Raw genomic sequence first — 23,737 nt, 5'->3', positions numbered from 1 at the left:
TGTCTTCTTATTTTCTTTTTTTTTTTACCGTACACGCCAGGCCAGTTTCTTCTTGATTGGACTCGCGAGAACAAGTTTACAAAAAAATCATAAGCACCTGCTACAGATACTATTGATGACTGCAAGGAAAATGGTGACAATAAAGTGGAGGAATTCAGCCACCAGCAGCGGGACAATGGAAACAAAAAGTGAGAGAGGCGTATGGAATGGAGGCTTCAACGGCAAAACTACAGTAGAAAATGGTTCCCTATAGAAAAACACCTGTCGAACTGAATGGTCACCTTCACGACACGGTAATGTCTTAATTGCCCATCTTTTTATGCATTTGTCTCATATCGGTTCTGTTGTCATAGTATTATTATTGTTATTTTTCTTACACTGTCATGTATATGCTGTCTTGCTGTCGAGGAAGGTTCTGTAACGTGATTTCTCATGTTCATGTTTATTATTAAAAAAGAAATAAAAATAAAGTAAAAAAAAAAAGAAGTCTTTTTTTTAAATAAAAAAACACAACAACAAAAAAACTAAGTAATCTGAAATTAGTTGAAACTTCCGCAAACAGAATGACGGCATTAGAGTACAGACCTTTTGACAGCTAACGTTCCACCCCGTTCCCCACGTGAAGCGACAGTAAGGTTACAAGAGCCTATAAATAAATAAATAAATAAATAATATTTACATTCTTTAATTATCTCCAGATAACCTTTAAATAATTTGAGAAAAAAAAAATCCAGTCTTTTAAGAGTGTAGTGGTTTGGGAATGTTGGGAAGTGTCGACTCATTCATTAAGCGTTTGTCTCTCACCCCCCCCCCCCCCCCTCACCCCCCCCCCCCCCCCCTCACCCCCCCTCCTCCCCCACCCCCCCGGCCTTCCCACATGCACAGACAAACACACGCCTGCCCGTTACCTCGCCGCCCTCTGGGACAGTGGAAGTCGTTACCACCTGCTCTGCCTTAATTACAGGTGCTGATGGAAATGAGCTCCTGCATGCAGTTTCCAGTACATTATCTCTAATGGTCCAGGAGCGTTACGTCAGTCGCCCAGCGGCTCCAAACAAAAGGAGCTTTCTGGAGCCGGAGGTTGAACGTCTGATTGCTTATCGGTGACCCGGACGGGAAGGCGAAAGGGCTGCATTGTAACAGACAAAGACGGGGCTCGCGAGGTTTTCTCAACTGAACACGGCTATCAAGGGATTCTGAAGTTGTTCGTTGACGTTCATTTCGTTTATTTCCGTAGTATGAATGTTAAAGCGGAGGGGTAGAGGTTGGACTGACGCAATGAAGCTACGGCCCTCGTTTACGTGACGTTTCATGTCAGAACGCCCCGTTGTTGCGTTTTCGTTTCAGAAAAATCTCACGTCCACACGGCAGCGTTCTGAAGAAAGCGGCAGAAACACTGACGTCAGCGATACGTTGAGACGTTTTCACCAGTCAACACAACAACAGAGTCGGAGGGTTTTCACAAAGCTGACATGTAAACAGACACCCTCTTTTAAAAACTCTACTCAGATTGTCTCAGTTGTTGTCCAACGTGACGGTCGGTCTTGTGTTTTCTCGCTCCGAAGGACTGAGATTATCTCACGGACTCCTTCTGCCATGTCTGGAGAGTCGAAAACCGTGAAACGGACAAGGAATTACCGACTTTGGGTTTCGGGTTCGAGACGATCTGACTGACTGTCGTCGGACCACACGGAGGTGCAGTGAACTTTTCATTGATTCCAGAGGTGGTTGACCAGGGGAGGACTTCCTGTCTGGAGTTTGGATGTATGTTTTCCCTGTGCGTGTCCTGGTGTCCCCCAGGTACTGCACTTTTCTCCCACAGTCCAGTTTGTGCTTGGTTGTGAGAGAGTGTGATTGTCTGTCTCTCTGTGTGTTTGTACTGGAGATGTACTCTGCCCTCGCCCATAGCTGGTTCGTCCTACCCTGGACAGGACAGAGCTGGGTGGAAGATGGATGGACAGAGGGGTGGATTTGTGACTGAATGACCCAATGTTACAATCAACAATCCTGTTATCAGCAACTCTCAGGACGATTGTTGCTCCAGTGACCTGTTTTAGTCTTTAACCACCTCAGTTCCAGGATTGCCAATGATTATTTGAAGTTTTCCAAAGGTGGATGATGGGAACAGGGATTGGGATTATCTTGATGACCCCCCCGATTAGTGCCTTGTGAAGGTGCATTAGTCAAGGCATGTTATCTGTTACTTCCTGACCCTTTATCAGTCTCATGGCCTGTTTGTCATCTCTTTTCGATCCACTATTACCGACAAGTATCTTCCACACTTTGAGGTTGGGGGGTGAGGCTGGAGGCACCGTGAAACATCTAGTGTTTTATATCTATGGCTGGGCGAGTTAGCTTGTGGCTAATGTTTAGCAACAGACAACCACGATACGTCGTCTTCAGACTTCAGACCAATGAGAGTCTTCCTCAGTACTTCTTCCACGTCTGGCCGCGAGATCTTTTCCAATGTTTTCTTGCCTTCGTCTGCTTCTTCTGATTTGCACGGTTAGCTTTGTTTGTTTACTACCCAGAAATCCCTTGTTAGCGACAGATCGCGGTTCATCGGAGTATTCAGTCAAAACTAATGTTTTCAAGGTTTTTTTTTGGTGGGGGGGGGGGTTATGATTCTTTCGTGTTCCTTTATATTTTGGACACTACACTGAATGTGTTTCTACATTAAAAGCTAATGACATCCAGAGATAAACAAAGGCCTATGTTGACGTGTGCTAGCTAATCATTACCGCGACCCCAGCAGCGCTCACTGTCCCGATGGGAGTTTTATTTCTGTGAAACGTTGATTAAATTACCCTTTTCTTTTTTGGCTTTTGTTCAATTTGCTCGTTTCCCCATGAGTCGCAGTCTGAAATCGCATTAAGACAAACAATATATTTCTCCGTAGATTGAAGGGAGAGTTCGTGTCGATGAAGATGTAAAGTTGTAAAAACAGTAGCCAGACATGTTTTGCATCTTCAGTCCGGCGGCTCAGCCGGTTCTTCCCACAGAGTAACACGATACAACAGGAGATTAAAGAGTGAAATAATAAGTCAGTCACCAAAGTTTTAGTTTATATAAAGTAAAACTTCTTTTCTTTCTTTCACGTGACATCTGGGTTGGTTTTTTTTGTTGTTGTTTTGTTTTTTTCTTAACTGACCCAGTTTGAAATCAGTGTGAACGGACAGACTTTGGCACACAGACTGTTTGCTCGCCGTCTGAAAAAAAACCTTATGACACACACACACACACACACACACACACACACACACACACACACACACACACACACACACACACACACACACACACACACACACACACACACACACACACACACACACACACACACACACACACACACACACACACACACACACACACACACGATAAACGCGCTCATTATAAGGTTGGCTGTGGGCTTGTTTCAAAAATGGGTTTTATTTAGTCTGGTTGGGACTTTTTCAATTTTTTTATAACTAGAATTAAACAAATCAAAAAGTAAACAGGACTTTTGCCTCAACTACACTGCAACCTGTAATTGTTGGAGTTTTTTTTTTTTGGTAGACTGACTAGATTAGCACGTCTCCCTGTGTACTATCTCCATTTAAGTTTGGCTTTTCTTTGTGCACAATGTTGAAACCTGTTTAAGGTTCATAAGCAGACGCTACTACTTCTCGACGCTACTTGGTCGTCGCTTCTTTAATCATCAACAATTCAGTCTGCCAGCAGCTCGGTGAGAAGTTTGAAGAGGCTGAAGCTCCTCTGTAATTGAAGAGAGCTAGTCATGCAGGATCTTAATGAGTCGGGCCCCAGGGTGTCTGGGGGTTAAACCCCGGAGAGGTCAACAGTTCATCGCAGGGCAAACGCACAGAGAGGAAACCACATCCCGGCATCCACACCTACTGTTTACAAGGCCGGTACACCAACGCATTTGCATGTGTTTGGATGGCGAGAGGAGGAAAAAAAAACTAAAACTAAAAAAACAAAACAAACAACAAACAAATTGCTCACAGAAAGCCTGGAAAATCTAAAGCTTCATGACACATCAAAGAAAATACGGGTCTACTTCCTGAAGCGCACACTGTGGAAATGTGCCTTTTGTTTCAACGGAGGGCTTCAAGGTGGGAAGATGAACGTTAATAATCCTCCACATGTTCTTCAAGTCACCGCCACGTTTACAGGACAGTGTTTTCAAGTGAAAAATGAAAATATTTGTAGCGTTTTGGACGCTTGTTTACACGACAACGGCGCTCGCATTTTGAAAACAGCCCCCCCCCCCGGAGGTGGAATTTTGCGGAAATGCTCAGTAGAACTCAACTTTCTGAAAACCTTTTGACGGCTACTGCACATGCTCAGTATTGTTCGCAATTGTTCTCTGCAGAGTTGTTTAAAAAAATAAATACATAAAAAAAAAAAATCGTTTTCTTTTAAATTGGCCCTCTTGGCTCGGCGGCTCGGCCGGACTGGAGTCAGTTTCAGCTGACGAGCCTCATGTTTGACCGCCTTGGTAGAAATAAAGTCCCGGCCTTCATTCTGGTTCTGGTCCCTCTTCAGACAATAACATGAGATTATTCCTGTGATGTTTTGTCTTTTCTCGGGTCAATAACGTCCTTAAAACAGTGAAGCTTAATCATTCACAGGTTTTAGAGGTCTGGGACGGTTTGCTGTGGCTGTTTGAGGCTAGGAGGAGGAACCAGGAGGAGGAACCAATAGGAAGAACCAAGAGGAGGAACCAAGAGGAGGAACCAAGAGGAAGAACCAGGAGGAATCAAGAGGAGGAACCAGGAGGAGGAACCAAGAGGAAGAACCAGGAGGAACCAAGAGGAGGAACCAAGAGGAAGAACCAGGATGAACCAGGAGGAGAAACCAGGAGGAACCAGGAGGAGGAACCAAGAGGAAGAACCAGGAGGAACCAGGAGGAGAAACCAGGAGGAAGAACCAGGAGGAACCAGGAGGAGAAACCAGGAGGAAGAACCAAGAGGAAGAACCAGGAGGAACCAGGCGGAGAAACCAAGAGGAAGAACCAGGATGAACCAGGAGGAGAAACCAGGAGGAACCAGGAGGAGGAACCAAGAGGAAGAACCAGGAGGAACCAGGAGGAGAAACCAGGAGGAACCAGGAGGAAAAACCAGGAGGAGGAACCAAGAGGAAGAACCAGGAGGAACCAGGAGGAAGAACCAGGAGGAACCAGGAGGAAGAACCATGAGTAACCAGGAGGAGGAACTATGAGGAAGAACCATGAGGTGGAACCAGGAGTAACCAGGAGGAGGAACCATGAGGTGGAACCAGGAGGAACCAGGATGAGGAAAAACCAGGAGGAGGAAGAACCAGGAGGAGGAACCCGGAAGAGGAAGAACCAGGAGGAGGAACCAGGAAGAGGAACCAGGAGGAGGAAGAACCAGGAGGAGGAACCAGGAAGAGGAACCAGGAGGAGGAACCAGGACGAGGAACCAGGAAGAGGAAGAACCAGGAGGAGGAACCAGGAGGAGGAACCAGGAGGAGGAACCTCACATTATCCACCACAAACAAGCAGGACAGAATTTGCAGTTTAGGTAACAGAGGAGGAAGCAGCTTATTATGTCAGCGCTTATGAAACTTCAGAACACGCCTGACCTAGTCTGCAACAATGTGCCGCTCTTTCCTCTGCACAATAAACAAGAAAACAATGAGCTGCCTCCTCCTCCTCCTCCTCCTCCTCCTCCTCCTCCTCCTCCCGCTGCAGGTTTCCCATCTCATCTCTGCACACAAACATCGTCACAAGACGTCCTCCAATCCAATAAAGTCTAATCCTGTTAAGCTAGCTGGTCCCTGAACGCTCACTGATCTGAGGACGCAGGATTTCCCTGCAGCTCCAAGCCTCAAACACCTTTCTGAATGCAAACGACTGAAACTGACTCACGTTCATCGTCCAGGATCCGTGTGAGCATCAAGTCACGTCACGTCACGTCACGTCACGTCACGTCACGTCAATTCGGCATCACGTCATGTCAGCGTCATGTCGCGTCATGTCAAGTCACGTCGGCGTCACTTCATGTCACGTCACGTCACGTCACGTCACGTCACGTCAATTCGGCATCACGTCATGTCAGCGTCATGTCACGTCATGTCAAGTCACGTCACGTCGGCGTCACTTCATGTCACGTCGCGTCATGTCGCGTCACGTCGCGTCATGTCAGTGTCACGTCGTGTCGCGTCAGGTCAGCGTCACGTCATGTCACGTCGTGTCACGTCATGTCACGTCATGTCAAGTCACGTCACGTCGGCGTCACTTCATGTCACGTCGCGTCATGTCAGCGTCACGTCGTGTCGCGTCATGTCAGCGTCACGTCATGTCATGTCAGCGTCACGTCGTGTCGCGTCATGTCAGCGTCACGTCATGTCACGTCGTGTCGTGTCAGCGTCACGTCGTGTCAGCGTCACGTCAGCATCACGTCATGTCACGTCGTGTCAGCGTCACGTCAGTATCACGTCATGTCACGTCATGTCACGTCATGTCAGCGTCGCATCACGTCACGTCAGCGTCACGTCAGCGTCACGTCACGTCAGCATCACGTCGCGTCAGCGTCACGTCACTTCAGCGGAAACGACAATACGCAACTTTTCTGAAAGGCTACTCCTGCACACTACGGCCGTAGATAATCGTATTTGTGATTTCATTACAAAAACACACAACAGCTCCCACTAGTGGCCAAACATGGCAACTATGTCCTTTTCAGTGTTTCTGCCGTTTCTGTGGAAACACATATCGTTTTCAAAACTTTGCCGTGTAAACGTGAAACCCTTCTGAAACGAAAACGCAAAAACATCACTTAATTACAGTCGTTTTTATTTGTTACTTTGAGACAATTTAATTGTAAAATTAGCAAAGAGTACATGGCATAAATGTTTCTTAATTATGAGTAAAATTGCACACTTAAAAAGTACTTAACAGTACAAGTACCCCAAAGTAACTGAGTATCTGTAAATGAAATACTTTGATTGTATTCTGTTACACTGTAACTAGTTACCTCTGCTTCTTTAATGAGGCGTCTTTTTAAAGTAAAAACTACCAAAAAAGAATACTTGACTATAGCCGTTGAGTAGTTCCTTGACTCATCGAGTAAATTACAGCTACAAATACTCTGAAAGGATTACTTCTACCCTGTTGAGGCTGTGAAGCGGAGCTGAAACGAGCTGTGCTGCAGGTTTCCTCAACGTTTAAACTCAAACAGAAGCTCGTCTGTTTGAGTTCAAACCTTTGAACTTGCACACAAACCCTTTTCAGAGCTTCTTTTTGTTTTTGATCTGGCACTTTGATTTTCCTTGTTTTGCTTTTTGTGTTGCACATGAATTCATTTGGAGTTTTCCGCGGTGTGCGACGAGACGCGACGAGACGAGACGAGACGAGCGCAGCCTTTGGACTGTAGGACACTCTATCTGCTCGGCTTGAGACCTCCTGAAATAACTTGTCCATTGTGCAAGAAACCTCAAAACAGCCTTTGATGACTGATGTCAGCATTTAACCCTTCAACGACCCGCTGCCTGCTTCAACTTGGACCAATATTAGCTTTGGACATAAATAATGTGGGATATCTGAGTTGAACAAACTTGAATGTGATGGTTTTGTGTTTGTATATTGTAAGTAGGGTGCATAAAATGCACAAAAATATCCCTAAAAGTGCAAATATTTATAAAGTTGGACATTAGTAAAATAACAGACGGATGTAAAGTGATTTTAAGATAAAGGGTGTTTTTTTAATTATTACTTTTCAATGAAATAATTAAAATATATCGATTTCAAATCATCTTAGCGTAGACAAACTAATGTGGCATTTTTATACATCAGAAAATCTCTTATAAAGTATTAAACTTACCAAAAATAACAAGTTCTACCTGAAATGTTTTATTTTCTATTCACTGTGATATTTGCTAACAAGGTACGTTAGCGGCCCGGTTTAAAGTGCAAACACAGCCTTGTTGCAGTTTCACGTTTTATACGACAACTTTTAGAAGATGACGTCCGTTTCCACGGAAACAGCAGAAAACGATGCAGTTGACATGTTCGGCCATGATTTAATGCCGTTGCTCATTTTTGTAATGAAAACACACTGTAAACAACAACAATTTGAGTACACAAACATTCGCATGGACAGACGGCCAAGTTGGATTGTTATCATGGTGACTGTCAAAATAAAAGTACCAAGTCCCGGGAGGATATAAACTGGGAGTAAAACTGAAATAAGGCTCTAAAAATACTCACATCAATGTAACTAAGTAATGTTTTTAGACATTTGCTGATAAAAACAAAATACTGAAGTACAATTTACTTTATAAAGCATAAAAGTGGAAGTAGCAACTACAAATACTCACATTACTGTTACCAAGTACTGTAGTATTTGAAGTTCTTGTAGTGGAGAACAATTAACACAAATATGGAGCTAAAAAAATAAATACTCACTTAAATGTAACCAAGTAGTGTCTCCAGGTACTTGCTAATAAACATACTCGGGAGTATTTTAGCATAATTTAGATCTTCACTACTTCAAAAGGAAATAAGGCACTAAAAATACTCACATCTATATAGTACTCAGGTACAATACTCAAATACAACTTTGAAAGTAGTGCCAAAAAGTGAAAGTAGTGCCAAAAATACTCACATTACTGTTAGCAAGTGGTGTAGTATTTGAAGTACTTGTACTGGAGAATCCACACAAATAAGGAGTCAAAACAAATACTGACGTTACTGTAAGTAGTGTCTGGAGTACTTCTATTTGTAGGACTAATTACGTATTTAAGCACATTTTAAGTCGTCTTCACTGCTTGAAAGTAACATATTACTGCAATATGAGTATTATTTCCATATGCAGGATGATAGTAGGTGTATTTTCCTCCACCCCCCCCCCTCCCCCCTCCCCCACCCCCACCCGTCTCGAGCTCTGACTCCCACCTGCACCTGCGGAGGTCCGCGTGCCGCCTGTTTCCCGGGCCGCGGCGGTTCACGGTGCGGCGGCGGAACGCGGCTCCGCTCCGGGCCGCATGTCCCGCTGAGTCCGGTGTGTCCGCGGGGAGGAGAGCCTGGAGGCGGGGAGACGAAGCCCGTGGAGCCGCAACAGAGACGCGGAGAGAAACCGGAGAGCCGCGCAGCGAAAACCACCGCCTCGAGTCCCTCCGAGAGGAGGAGGAGGAGGAGGATGAAGAGGAGGAGGAGGAGGAGGAGGAAGAGGAGGAGGTGAGCGAGCTTACTAATGAGCCTGGTTTACAGCCCGCGGATTAAACAAGCTATTTTCACCACCGCGACAACAGAGAACAAACCGAAACCACCGCAAAACCATCGAACTGCCAACAGATATTCTCCTTTTGTTGTTGTTTTTTGTTTAAGTTCACGGTAATTATTTAATCATCTCGATATTTAAAAACTATGAAAAGGTGAGAAAGTCAGGGGCGGAACTAGAAAGTTCCCGAGGAAGGGGCTCCGGGGGGAACGTCAGTGGAAACGTACAACTTCCGTTGCATCTGACGACGGCAGATAGACAGGCAACCTTTTGAAAACGGTTTCCAAAGTGGAACTTTATGAAAATGTGGAACTTTTTGAAAATGAAAATGGTACTTTTATTTTGACAGTCACTGTAACAACAACAACAACAACAACCTAATGTGGTCAAACGTTCTCCCATCGTTAATGTTTAGAGCATTTTGTTCTTTCTGCAAAAATAAACAACAACACCCACTAGTGCACCAAATTAAATCCATATATATATATATATATGTATTTTTTTTCAAATGTGCACAGATATACACTACAACCTATTGCAAAATACAATACCTGCAGATATACCTTGAAACTTATTCTGAACTCAACATATAGTCTGTTAGAGAACTCAGAGAAATAACTTGTTTTCCAAAGATGTACCTTGAAAATCATTTTTAAAATATGAAAACTATCCATATATATATATATATATATATATATATATATATATATATATATATATATAATATTAGATTTGCGCAAACATGAAAATGTTATCTTTCTTTGTTTTTTGTGTATACTGTAAATACCATAACATAGAATGCTTTAAAAATATCTGTAAATATGTATATATTTAGAATGTTGAACATTGTGAAGGGCAGACATAAGAGTAAATCTTTACTGCTCATTTTCTCTTCAAAATGTGAACTGGAAGTTTTGCTACAGAGACTTTAAAAAATTTTTAATTTAAGTTTTACTTCTGAATGAAATAAAAAATTACAAAAAAAACAAAATCCCACCAAAGTTATAAAGATGATGTGGGTTGTTTCTTTAGAAAGTCTGCCATTGCTACTAGGAGCATCACAGCAACTTTATACAAGTTGTAGGAACTCTCCAGTACTTCTGCAGTCTGAACAGGTAGAACTTCTTGCTTTATCATATTTTAAAATCCAGTAAAAGAAAAAGAAAAACCCGCAGCTGTATTGAATATTTCTCTTCCTTTATCTCCGCCATGTTTTCCTCGTCTGGAGGACTTCTGACGTTTTGGATCCACTTTGTTACGAGAGCGCATCTCCTCATGTCAATAAAACCGTTTATAACGCAGTAAAGCTCCATTTAAAAAAATAATAAAATAAAATAAACATGGCAAAAGTTTAACCTCGTCTGTTACAGTCCATCAAACCAGGATGTCGTTCTCTCTTTCATCTTTCCTTGTATGACTTTGTTCTTACTTGTTCTTTATCGCCCCCGTTTGGACTGGAGGGGTATTGCATTCCATTGTCTGTACAGCTTTTAGGCATCCTACTCTGTACTTCAGGTTGTCATGGAAACACAATGGCCATAAGAACCTTTTTTCTTTTTTTTCCACCCTGTTTTCTCTGAACATGTTACATGTGGTGAAAATATGAACACATTTTGTACTTTGTGACTGAATATTAACCTGGATGTACTGCAATTCTTTAAAAATTCAATTAAATCTTTTTTTTTCAAATGTGCACAGATATACACTACAACCTATTGAAAAATACAATACCTGCCAGATTTACCTTGAAACTCATTCTGAACTCAACATATAGTCTGTGAGAGAACTCAGAGAAATAACTTGCTTTCCAAAGATTTACCTTGAAAATCACTTTAAAAATATGAAAACTACCCATCTATCTATCTATCTATCTATCTATCTATCTATCTATACCTTGAAACCTATTATGAACTCAACATATAGTCTGTGAGAGAACTCAGAGAAATAACTTGCTTTCCAAAGATTTACCTTGAAAATCACTTTAAAAATATGAAAACTACCCATCTATCTATCTATCTATCTATCTATCTATCTATACCTTGAAACCTATTATGAACTCAACATATATATAGTCTGCGAGAGAACTCAGACAAATAACTTGCTTTCCAAAGATTTACCTTGAAAATCACTTTAAAAATATGAAAACTATCCATATATCCATATGTATGTATATATATATATATATATATATATATATATATATATATATATATATATATATATATATATATATACCTTGGAACCTATTATGAACTCAACATATATATAGTCTGCGAGAGAAGTCAGAGAAATAACTTGCTTTCCAAAGATTTACCTTGAAACTCACTTTAAAAATATGAAAACTATATATATATATATATATATATATATATACACCTTGAAACCTGTTAAAATATGACAAAATCGACTCAGATATGCCCTAAAACTCAAAGAAAGATAAGACTTCTCCCTCATATTTCCTACGAATCACAGAAACCAACCCGGATATACCTTGAAATGCAAATATAAATAATACACACTGGCACCAGTACAAACTCTCCTGAGATATACACCAGCTGAACAAAATCTGTCTCATATCTTCCTGGAAACTCATTTAAAAAAAAAAAAATCCTTGCTCAGACCCAGCAAGTGACAGAAAGTGTCCCCGCCTCCACTCTGGGAACAAAGACGTGCGAGACGTCAACCGTCCGTCCACTTCCTGTGTGGCGTTCACTGACCTGGCTCTGCTGGCGGCTATCCTCTGGCTGCAGTTACCATGAGGGTGGCGGCAGCGGGGCAGCTGGTAGTACCTGTCCTGGCCGGGGGCCTCGTCGGCGGGCAGGGCCTTAGGGCTGGCTGCGTAGATAGTGCATCCCATGAACACCTCCGGGAAGTCGGCCTCGGCGTCCTGCAGCGCTCGTCCTCCACGTCTCCTTCTCTGCTCGCGGCCTGTCCTGTCCTGATGCCAGCCAGCTGCTCTGTGTGAAAAGCCATTGGCTCAGCACTTTGGTGTCTCAACCCCTCCTTCAGCCTCCCCCTCCTCCTCCTCCTCTTCCTCCCCCTCCTCCTCCTCCTCCCTCCCTCCCTCCGTCGAGCGGAGAGCATGGAGGATAATCAGATTTCACATCGACACTCAACGAAATCATCCCCGGCGTAATCACTCCCCGTCACTGATGTTGCATTATGCTAATGCACCCGGCCGGGGCGGCGGTGGGGAGGAGGGGTTGGGGGGGGTGGGTGGGACTCTCGCTTCGGGGGCATTAGGGGCAGTTAAAAATACCTCCGCTGCCTGATACGGGAAGCGGCGGGGCAGATGGAGTCTGACGGTCAAGTGATGAACGAGAGGCTCAAACAGACGCTGCTCTTTATGTGGCTTCACTGCTTTTATGCTATTTTTTTTTTTTTACATTTTCATTTGAAAAACCAGCAGAGAAGCTCATTTGATGTCTTTAACCTTTTACATGCAGTCTGCAACAGTCTAAAATGGTTGTTCTTTTATCACTATATCTATAGCACCGTGTTTGAATGGAGCTCTACAAACAAATGTGCCTTTCCTAAAGCTTATATTGTCATTTAATTTTCCACTGCACACGTTTTGGGTGGGACTCCTATGTAGTTAGGAAATTAACAGCTAATGCTACATATTTTATGGTTTATTTAAAAAAAAAAAAAAAAGAAGAAAAATATGTGAAAACTATTAAAAAAAGAGTAATATAAGAGCTGAAACAATTCAGAAAATGTTTTTTACAAGAAATGTACAAAAGCTCACCAGGAAGCCACAGGCTGCTCAGTCTTGCAATACCACTCACTGCCACACGATGGTGCAGTAGGTCATTTCACCTCTTTACCTTCCTTCAGTCTCAGAACAGAAGAAGCAGTGGAAGTCAGAATGTCAATACTGCCACCCAGTGGACAAAAGTGATATTACTTACATTTTGCATACTTCACCTTTTTTACACATTCAATTCAACTTTATTTATGTAGTAACAAATACAATAGTCATTTCTTGGTGCATTTAACCGAAAAACAACAAACTCACATGAATAACTTTTTTTTTTATAACTGTTTCATCATAAAATAAGAATACAGTATCTTTAATTCAGTTTACTAATGAAATAATCCAACAGTGGATAAGAGACTGTGCTTTGTCATTATTGGCTGAAGGATCTTTCAACATTTATATCCATTGTGTAAATACTTTGCAGTTTAATTCTAAAGAGCAGTGAGAGATAATTACTTTCTACGGCCCCCCAGTGCATTCATTACTTACCTTTTCATATCACATCTTTAAATGTTTTAACCAGCAAGAATTGACTAAAAATCACCATGAGCAGTCTGAGAAAGCATTAAAACTGTGTTTCTACCTTAGAATTAAATAATATACTGCTTAACATTACTTTTACATTAATTTAACATTTATTTTCTCATCAAAAGTGTATTTTATGACAGAAAAAAAATCTGCCAAGCGTTTTCAGAAAATACATTATTGTCCCCCTTTCAATTGTTTTAGAAATGTTAAAAAAAATACATATTTTCTCAGGTGCATCAATGAGTCAGCAATAAAATGATGAGTCAGCAGTAAAATGACGAGTCAGCAGAGAACTGATGAATTAGTAAACCGATGAGTCAGCAGTAAAGCGGTGGGTCAGTAGTAAAAATGCTGAGTCAGCAGTTAACTGATGAGTCAGCAGAAAAATCAGTGTCGGAAGCTGAAAAGTGTCATTTGCTTACACACACACACACACACACACACACACACACACACACACACACACACACACACACACACACACACACACACACACACACACACACACACACACACACACACACACACACACACACACACACACACACACACACACACACACACACATCAGGACAGATTGTCTCATAAAAAGATTTATTTTTTCCAGCCCAAATTTACAAAGGCAAGTTACAGAGTATTGTATAAAAAAGAACCATGGTAATGTACACTTTACACAAACTCCTGAAGGGAGGGAGGAAGAGGAGAGAGAGAGAGAGAGGAGGAAGAGGAGGAGGAGGAGGAAGAGGAGGAAGGAGGGAGCGGTGAACTTCTCACACAGAAAGAAAACATTGTAAACATCCTGGCGAGCTCCGGCGGGTTGGGATGGGGGGAGGAGGAGGAGGAGGGGGGGGGGGGGGGGGGGGGTGTCATGTACGACAGTGGGAGGGGTCGGGGGTGGGGGGTGGGGGTCCGGTACGACAGTGGGCGGGTCGGGAGGGGGCTCACGAGCCGGCGTCTCCGTGTTCGACGAGGCACCGATCGAGACAAACCGCTAAGCCAATAAATATACTCTTCACCATGAAACAAATACAAGAGCCAAGCACTTTTTCCAATATGTCGATAGCAAACAGGACTTTTTCTGGCTTTTTCATTTACACTTTAGAATATATGATTTCCACTGGGCTTCGCTGTACTACTCAGATAACATTACTACTCTCGGAGAGAGAACAAATGCACTTGTCACAACCATCGTCTGATAAAAAGTTTAAAAAAAAATTAAAATTAAAATTAAAATAAAAAAAAAAAAAAGGTACTGAATGCAGCCTGCTGGTCCTAAAACCACTGACTTCAAGGACGACGTACGTCACAGCTGCCTAGTTTCACCCTCACAGATCAACAAAGTCCGACACTCTTCTGCAAGATGCCTAAATAAGTCGAGAAACATTAAAGGAACCGGAAACTTCCTCACTCGGAATGTCCAAGAACCTCGAAAAAGAACGAGCCGCGTACCGGCTAGCGGCTAATGGCTAGCGGCTAATTTTGGAGTTTCAATGAAGGGGAGAGGAGAAAAAAAATAATAAACTGTGAAGGTTGAAGAATTCACAAGATTAAATGTGATTTGGAGATGTATGGGAGGGTTTTCCCCTCCGGGGGGCGCCGCTGAGCATCACATGGGGAGAATGAGGGGGGGGGGGGGGGTGCAGGGGACACCTTTTATTTATTTATTTTTAAATCATGAAAAAAAATGGTTTTGTTAAAACACTTAGCTTTGAACTTATTCTAAGTCCGATTCATTAAATTTAAGAAAACGAGACGACTTTTGCTTTGAACATTTTTTTTTGTTTTATCATCTTTTAACAATAAAATCTTCAAATATGATTCATCTTGGGTACTTTAAAAGTGTAAAGTTTGTTAGTTGGAAAGTCGTGAATTTAAAATTCACTAGTTAGTTCTACTTTATAATTATTAAAAATTCAGGTCTAATTGTGTTTTTATTATAAGAATAATTTGAGCTTGTGATTCATCATGAATTTTTATGACAACTGTTCACACTAAGGATCTATAGTCGGGATTCATTCAATAAAAAAGCTGAACTCTTGTTGTTAGAAGTTCTAAATGATCTAAAATATGATTTTTACTTCATCCCCTTCATAACTTAAAATAAATTCAAGCCAAAGTGTTGCATTCAAAATTATTAATATAATTTTCTGTAGAGGTGAGCAGCTGATCTAGTAATGTTTTTTCCAATGTTTTGAAAAAAATTACACTTCACTTCAGTGCATTTAATTAATATTAATTTCCGTGTAGATTTATTCTGAAAAGGCGCCCCCCCCAGGTTTCCTGAATGCAGCACAGAGGAATTATCCATCCAGACTTTGCAGCAACCGGCGACTGTTCAGATGTGACTGGAACATTTTAAAAGAAAATTTTTAAAAAGCAAATAAACACGTTGTGTATGAAGGTGTCGTCCTGCACGGCGACACGGTGAAGCCACGAGAGCCGGCGATTCATCGTCCGGTTCACAAACTCCTTATCAAAAAAAAAAAAATAATAATAACCTGTGATTAAGAAGAAACACAGGAACATCCAGCGACGCTGTGGAGGCTAACAGAGGTTTTTTAACAGGTTCTTTTTTTTTTTAAAGTTTTTTTCTATTAACAAGCTGCGTGCCGAGATAAATATGAACATTTACGCAGGAGGAAAGAAAGATAAAGGTCTATATTACAGCAGGAGAACACACACCTGGAGTGAAGGTTCACATTGTTCACAGGAAACTAAAACGAAAATAAAAAAAAAAAGCTGTCATGAAGTTAGAACTAAGAACAAATAAAAAACAAAACAAGAAACACAATCATACAGTTAAAACAAAACAAACAAACAAACAATAACCCATCGGCGTCCAGTTGAAACGAAGAAAGAAATGAGGCCCTGAAGGCATCGCGGGCTGACGTGGCTTCACCGTGAGACAACGACACAATATGAGGCAGAACAGGACGGGGGGGGTGAGTGAGGTGAGGTGAGGGGGGGGTGAGGTGAGGTGGGGGGGGTCTATTTTAGGCGTTGGCGGTCTCTTCGCTAAAGAAAAACAAATAAAAAGCAAGTCGTCCCTGAAAAGAGAAGTGAGGAGGATGAAGGACGAGTCTCAGGCTCTGGAGTCTCTGAAGAAACGCAGCTGTTCCCTCCTCGTCCCGTCGTTCTACACACCGGTTATTTGACTCCTGGCTCCCGTACCCCCCCCTCCCTGAAACCCCCCCCCCCCCCCCAACGGCCAAATTCTCTCTGCGTGACAAAAAAAAAAAAAAAGGAGCTGTTCAGTCCGATCGTCTCTTCTTTGCATTGTGTTTGTTGACAGTGCAAAGACTAGGTGGTGGTGGGGGGGTGGGGGTTGGGGGTTGGGGGTTGGGGGGCAGATAGGGGAGGGGGGGGGGGGGGGCAGTTTCCTCTGCGTGCCGGGGCAGAGTCATGGCTTTCAACCTGGATACAAGCAGTTCTCTTACAGTCCAAGGTTTGTTTGTTTTTTGAATTTTATATTTTTTTCCTTGTTTTTTTTTTGGGGTGGAGGGGGGAGGGGCTTTTTTGTTGTTATTTTGTTTGTTTAAAAGAGGGAAGGAAAAAAAAGAAGAAAAAAAAAGAGTCTGCCTCGTTTTGGGGCAGAAAGAACTAAAAAAAAAAACAAAAGAAGAAGAAAAAGAAAAGCGTGGATAGGAACACCATTTAACTGATGTCTAAAGGTAAGGCCGGGCGGCGGCCTCACATGTGAGCCAGTCACATGAATCTCTGCAGGGTTGAGGTGTGACGGTCGGGTTTCCCTGGAGGACAGGAAGAGAGAGAGAGAAAGAGAGAGAGAGAGAAGACACAAGGATTTAATGAAAACGAAAATAACTCTTGAAAAGGCCAAAAAGAATTAAAGAAATGAATGGATCCAATCAACATTATCTGAATTCTGGTGCTTTTGAATGTAATAAAGTGGATAACGTCGCGACTCGCCAATATTTCCATGTAAGAATAATTGAGTGACGCACAAACCTCTGGACTGATATCGCTGGAAAAGTAGCCGCCGGTTTATTAGAGGGACTAATCCAGGTTTACACAGAATTTACTGAAGTGAACAAAACAGTTATTCTTTACCTCTTAAGTACATTTCACTGAAAATCCAGTTCATTTTGTTCCTTTTCCAGAATATTTACGCTCTTATGACGTTATTAGGGTCAAACCGATAAATCTAATATACACTTTTAGGTTAAAAAAACGTTAATTTCATATTGAAAGTGTTCAGTTTTTGGTGGTTGAATTGCATGAGTTGTCAGATCAGACTGATTTCAGCCATGATTCCACAGTGTAACAGCAGATTTCTGCCACTAGATGTCAGCGCAGGCCGACGGTGCGTCTGCAGCTCCTCCTGTGTCTCTATTATCAAAACAAGATCCTCTTGTCCTCAGAGGACCTGCTCAGGATGGATGAGCTGAGGGGCTGAAAGCTGCAGCGGCAGCAGACGATCCGGAGGAACAGAAAACCACTAGAACACTTATTTTTTTCTGTTTCTGCAGGACGTTCAGAGGCGTCGCGCTGCAGCCTGCAAGACCACGTCTGAGTCATTTAATACGAGTGAAGCAACGTCCGTGAAATACTAATACTTCAATAGTGACGCAAATACATGTAATCCTTTCATCCCACAATCATTTCATGTATTAATTACTGTGTTACTAACTTAATAACACTACATTTGGCCATTTTGTTATATAAAGCCATCCACAAAAAAGATTTACTTTCTTTTAACTTCACTTATTTAATATATTGTAAACACATTTTTTCTAAATTCAATTCATACGACCATTAATTTAGCTAAAATTAATTTAATTTCTATTAAACTGACACTTTGATATCAACATTTCTGTCGGTCCGAATCTTCTTCATCGAATTCTGTCAGAAATCTGCATTTTTCACGTTCGTGATGAAATTGCGTCGTTTTGCCCGAATCAAAACAAGCGGAGTTACACGCCCGTCGTGATCCAGACGTTCTACTTTGAAATGGCTGCTTCACTTTTTTTCTCCACTGGAACCACTCTGTGTGAGCGTAGCTTCCCTGGTTACCACGGCAACCGTTAAAAGCTGGTCACGTGGGGGAAAACTTCCAACGCGAGAGCATTGCGGTTCATGCTGTGCGCTGCGGGGGAGGGGCGGCAGGGGAGTGGGGGGGGAGGAGACTGACCTGTGGCGTAGGACAGGTCGTACTGCCCAGACAGCAGGGGGTACGCCAGGTGGTGGTGGGAGGGCATGATGCGCTGGGACGGCGAGGACCGCGGCCGGTCCACGTCCCGCTCCCGCTCCCTCTCCCGGTCGCCGGACGCCCCCCGGTCGTGGTCCCGCTCCCGCTCGTGGGGCGGCTTGTCGCCCACCGTGGGGGACTTGCTCTTGTACTGGCTGGCGTGCTGGTGCAGGATGTCCAGGGCTTTGGCGTCCGTCGCCGTCTTGCTGACGGTGGGGCTGGCGCGCGACTTGTCGCCGGCGTCCTCGCCGCCGGATATTTTCCCCCCGTACGGAGAGAAGGGGTAACCTCCGGGTAGGTAAGAACCTGATGAGGAGAAGTTGGCATTAATCCACCCGGACTCCCGTCAGTCCAGTCCCCAAAGCGTCTCTGCTCTCGTGAACAAACAACACATGCTGTAAACACGCCCATGAGGTTCACCACACCGGGCCCGACGTATAAAGCTGCTGTTGTTTACATCATCCTCCTCCTCCTCCTCCTCGCGGAGGAAACTGGATTACAACCAAAGTGCGTCTTGAATGTGCCCACTTGGACGGTGCTTCTCTTTAAAGGGACAGAAGTTTTTAATTCTCAAAGCGCCAGTGTCAAACGCGCGTTGGATCAGTGGCCACGAAACGTCCAAACTGATCTGGAGTGCATCATAATTTACACACAACCACAACTCCAACAGCGTTTCAGGGCACAGAGGAACAGGAAAACATGAACATCTCATCAGCTTGATGTCAATTTCAACGATGCCTCCTGAAAACCCACATCCTCTAAAATGTGGCATGTATTTCCTATTTGACGATTGTTGCACTGAAAACACAGCAAACCACATGAATCCGGACTTTTTGACTTTCCCAGGCCTGCAGAGAGATCAGAGATCGTTTCTGCGCCAGGGTAAATGTTGGTTAAAGACTTTCTCCGCAGCTGTCAACATACATGTTTTTTTTTTCTTTTTTTTGTAGTTTTTTTTAAACATTTTAATCGGTAAACACAACGGCCCAAGTGAAAATGCATCATATTTGCTTGTCGTTTCAGAAAAGCTTTGAAAACAATTTCTTTACACAGTAAACAATGCGTTGGATGTGGTTAGACACGCCTATGTAGCATGCTAACCTGCTAGCAGCCGCCTCCGGTCTTGTAAAGTAGTAAAAACAAAATAGGCTGGAACCCGAACTATATTATTACTCAAAGAAACAAAAAACAAACAAACAAACAACAAACCGTCCAAAACTCCGACCGAAACTATAAAGCGCTGGAATTGAACAAACATTATGCTAACACAAAACTGATATCACTCAAACAGCACCTTTAATTCCCGTGAAACTTTAATATCTAACCTGTTTTTGAAAATATGAAAAAAAAAAAAATCTATTGCATGCAATTATTTCTCGAAAGTGACCAAAACGACCACAACCTGCCAAATATGGTCACCGACAAAGAGTTGGGAGGTACATACGTTTTGCTTAATGGCAAAAATGTAAAAGAATTGAAGAAGTATTTCTATTGTACGCACCCTAGAAAGTTGTCGACTTTCTCAGTATTTGACATTACCAATAAAGAGAGAAAGAAAGAAAGAAAGAAAAAAAAAAGAAAAAACCCACAGGAAACATGTAGCACTCCGAAGATCAATTAAACTCACCAATTCCATTCCATGTACCAATACCATGATGGGAGAGATCAATCATCATACCTGGGTAATTCTGCATCATGACTGAAGGCATGCTCCTATATCCCGGGTGGTTGGGGTCATAGGCTTGTCCATAGGGGTAACCGTGCATGTAGGGCATGTATCCTTGGTGCTGTGCTAGTGGTGATGAGAACTGCATGTGGGGGTTCGAACGGGAGTCTTTGCTCAAAGCCCGGTGCTCCTCCGAGGTGATTCTCGGATCACTACCGTCTTTTCCGTCCTCCTTGGGCCCACTTTGACTGTCCTTGGGCCGGGACCTCTCGTCCTTTAATTTCCGGTCTCGTTCCCGCTCCCTGTCCCTTTCATCTTTCCACCGGGGCGGCTGTTGCTGGTGCTCTTCTTCTCCTTGGGGCTTTTGGCTCTCGGGATACTGCTGAAGGGGAGAAAGAAAGTCCTGGTTAAGCAAGGTGGCAAAAAAAAAGAAAAGAGACGGAAAAGAGGAAGCTGGTATTTACCTGTCGGTACCACATGGCCTGTTCCATCCCCACCTGACCTCTGGACTCCAAAGCTTGCTTCGATTCTTCCTTTCCGTGGTGCCCGCCTTCCGTCAGCTTTATCTTCAGCCCCTCGGCCTGCTGGGACTTTGGCTCCTCCCCCTTCATGCCTCCCATGGATTTGGAGGAGGGCTCGGAGGGCGAGTCCCTGGATTTGCTTGGCGGCTGCGGCGTCTTTCCGATGTCCGACTGACCTGGCGCTTTGGAGAGGCTCGGCGGCATCGGGCTCTTTTGCTTCCACTCCTCCTTCATGGAGGCTTCACGCTCTTTCATCACCACGTCAGACTTCTTCTCGGCAGCACGATGCTGCTCGGCCATCTGCCGCTGCCGCTCCTCGTACTGCTGCCGGTAGGCCGGATTGGTGTTCAACAAGTGGTTATGGTAGGCCTGGTCGGGATGGTACGCATATGGAGGAACGTAGGCATACTGGTTGTAGTAAAGAGGCTGCATGTACATGTTAGATCGCTGCTGGATGACCGAGGGCTGCTGCTGCTGCGGCTGCGGCTGCGGCTGCTGCTGCTGCTGCTGCTGCTGCTGCTGCTGCTGCTGTGGCGGCGGCGGCTGGACAGGAACACTGCTGTCAGGTTTGCGGTCTTCGTGAACCTCAACCTTGACTTTTTCCTCAACTTGATCCTGCTCATCGTCCCTTTTGATCTTGGCCTGACCTTCAGCCACTGGCGTGCCTGGATTCGGCCCGCCAGGACTGGGGTTCACATAATTGGGCGAGTAATAGGTGTCATATCCAGCATAGTAAGGGGACTCTTTGCTGGGTGTCTGGTTTGGAAAGAGTGCTTTTTTAACACCTTCCCTGATGGCTTGCTCCTCAGTCCTGACTTTGACACCTTCTAGTTTCCCCTCACCATCCTCGCCCGCATCCGAAATGTCTGAATAAGCAGGGCTATTCGTTTTGACAGACGAGTTGTCAGCACCGTTCTGGTTCACGACGTGAAGTGGCGTGAGAGGCTGCGGCATCCCGCTGCCGTCGATCCGGCTGGCGACGCCAATGGATGGGCTCGGGGCGTTGTCAGAGAAGCTGTAAATCTTATCTGCCTCAGCCTTGATACTGGCCAGGCGACTCTGATGGGGATCCGAGGATCCGTTGAGGAGACCCTCCCCTTTATTCGCCTGATCACAAGGTTCAGGGTATGGAAGCTTTCCCTCCTCCAGTTTTCCTCCCTTCCCTGCAGGCTTCGGGCTGTCAGCTTCCTTCCCCCCATCTTTTTTCTTTTTGTCCTTCTTCTTTTTGTCTTTGGAGCTACTCGAGGCAGGATCTCCAATCGCCGGGGCTTTAGGCTGTGCGCCCTTCATTTGGGGGCTCTTGGGAACCCCTTGTATCATCGGGGTGAGCCCTGGAGAAGAATTTGGGTTTCCTGGAGGAAAAGAGTACATCTGCTGAGCTCCCGCGGCGCCAGGGCCAACAGGCCGTGGCGACTTCAAGTTTTTCTGAGCCATTTTATCTGCTTTTGTGCCGGCGCTACCTTTTTTTGACTTGTCAGATCCTCTCTTATCATCTATACCGTCGTTACTGGCCTCATCGGTGAGGCACGGTCCATCCTCACACCCGTCCATGGGCGTGCCTCCCGTTTCCGGGTCCGTCTCAGCCATTTTCTTTTTACTCTGCTTCGACCCAAACTTGCCTGGAGAAGGGGAAGGACTCTGAGCGTCAAAGCTCCTCCCCTTCGGAGTAACCGAGCGCGCTGGAGATAAGCAACCCTTCTGCGAGATAGACGCTCCGTTACAGTTCCCAGGCTCCGGGTGGAGCGTTGAGTCCTCTCCATATTCACTGTCTCCGTCTAATTCCAACTTGATGTCGTCGTCATTATGGGCGCGGGCTTGATGGTACTTGAGACCGTTGATGTGCTTGTACTTCTTGTTGCAGTTGGGGTGTGGGCAGTCAATGAGGACGGGGGAGGGGCAGCTGCGATCGAGGGGAGGCGCAAGAGGCTCAGTCTTTATTGAGGGGATATTGAGACCCGTTGGTCCCACGCCGCCGCTGTTGGAGTTCGTCCGCATGCGTTTGTTGCCCTTGGTGTCCTCCGAGCTGGAGTTGGGCTCCATGTCCGAGGCTGGCTTGGCCTTGCGTTTCCCAGCCGACGAGGGACTGGCCTTGATGTCCTCTGCGTTGCTGTTGGGCGGAGTGCGGCGCTCCGACGGCGTCTGGCTCCCCCGCCGACCCTTGCTGTTAGAAGCGGCGCGTGTCTTGTTGTTGGTGGTGCCTTTGTTGTCTGACGAGTTGCTGTTCTCGTTGATCGGGGTGTTATTGTTCGGTCTCATTCGTTTCCCTCGACCTCGACCGTTCCTCATCTCCAGATCACTCGTTGGAGATTCACAAAACCTGGAGAGGTGGACAGTTACAGTTAGCCTTCCAGTACAACAGCTTTTAATTAGATTGGTGCAAACACTGGTTAGTCGTCGTATAGGAAAATGTCAGAAACACTGAAAAAGATGTCGGAAGCATGCCAGGCCACGAGTTAGGACCATTTTTTGTTTTTGTAATAAAACCACACACACAAGCGTGCAGAGAACACTACACTATTAAAATCAACAATGGGAGATCACGGACATTCGTACGGACAGTCGACTAAGTTAGATTGTTATGACGGTGATCGTCAACTACAAAACTACCAAGTCCCAGGAGAATCTGGACTGGGAGTCATGGGAGACAAATATTGTTGTTATTGTCCATCTTCTCACGCATGTGCAAGAGAACTATATGCTACGGCCGTGGTGCTCATGACTGGTAGCAGTATTTCAGAATAAATTGTGTTTTTCTCCGACGACATGGAGACGGAGTCGCAGGGTTTCCAAAAAAAAGTTGCGTCCTCAGTT

General features: G+C 44.3%; 2 protein-coding genes across 2 annotated transcripts in view; both read right to left on the bottom strand.

The window, feature by feature from the left end:
* Positions 1–12,159, bottom strand: part of gramd2aa (GRAM domain containing 2Aa) — a gene marked incomplete at its 3' end in the record, with an annotated part of 39,631 nt that extends 27,472 nt beyond the window's left edge. Inside the window, exon 1 of the mRNA XM_080507329.1 lies at positions 11,963–12,159. Coding sequence (XP_080363455.1) covers positions 11,963–12,102 — 140 coding nt within the window. The 5' untranslated portion in view covers positions 12,103–12,159. The remainder of the gene's footprint in view (positions 1–11,962) is intronic.
* A 4,769-nt stretch (positions 12,160–16,928) lies between these two features.
* Positions 16,929–23,737, bottom strand: part of LOC308149410 (zinc finger protein 609-like) — a gene marked incomplete at its 5' end in the record, with an annotated part of 28,636 nt that continues 21,827 nt past the window's right edge. The window contains 4 exons of the mRNA XM_080521138.1: positions 16,929–17,282; positions 18,683–19,045; positions 20,418–20,787; positions 20,870–23,243. Of these exons, the coding sequence (XP_080377264.1) occupies positions 17,239–17,282; positions 18,683–19,045; positions 20,418–20,787; positions 20,870–23,243 (3,151 nt within the window). The 3' untranslated portion in view covers positions 16,929–17,238. The remainder of the gene's footprint in view (positions 17,283–18,682; positions 19,046–20,417; positions 20,788–20,869; positions 23,244–23,737) is intronic.

Source organism: Blennius ocellaris, assembly GCF_963422515.1.
Source record: "Blennius ocellaris genome assembly, chromosome: 1".
NCBI classification, from domain to species: Eukaryota; Metazoa; Chordata; class Actinopteri; order Blenniiformes; family Blenniidae; genus Blennius; species Blennius ocellaris.
Note: the sequence above shows the minus strand (reverse complement) of the source record. Positions and strands in the feature narration are given on the sequence as shown.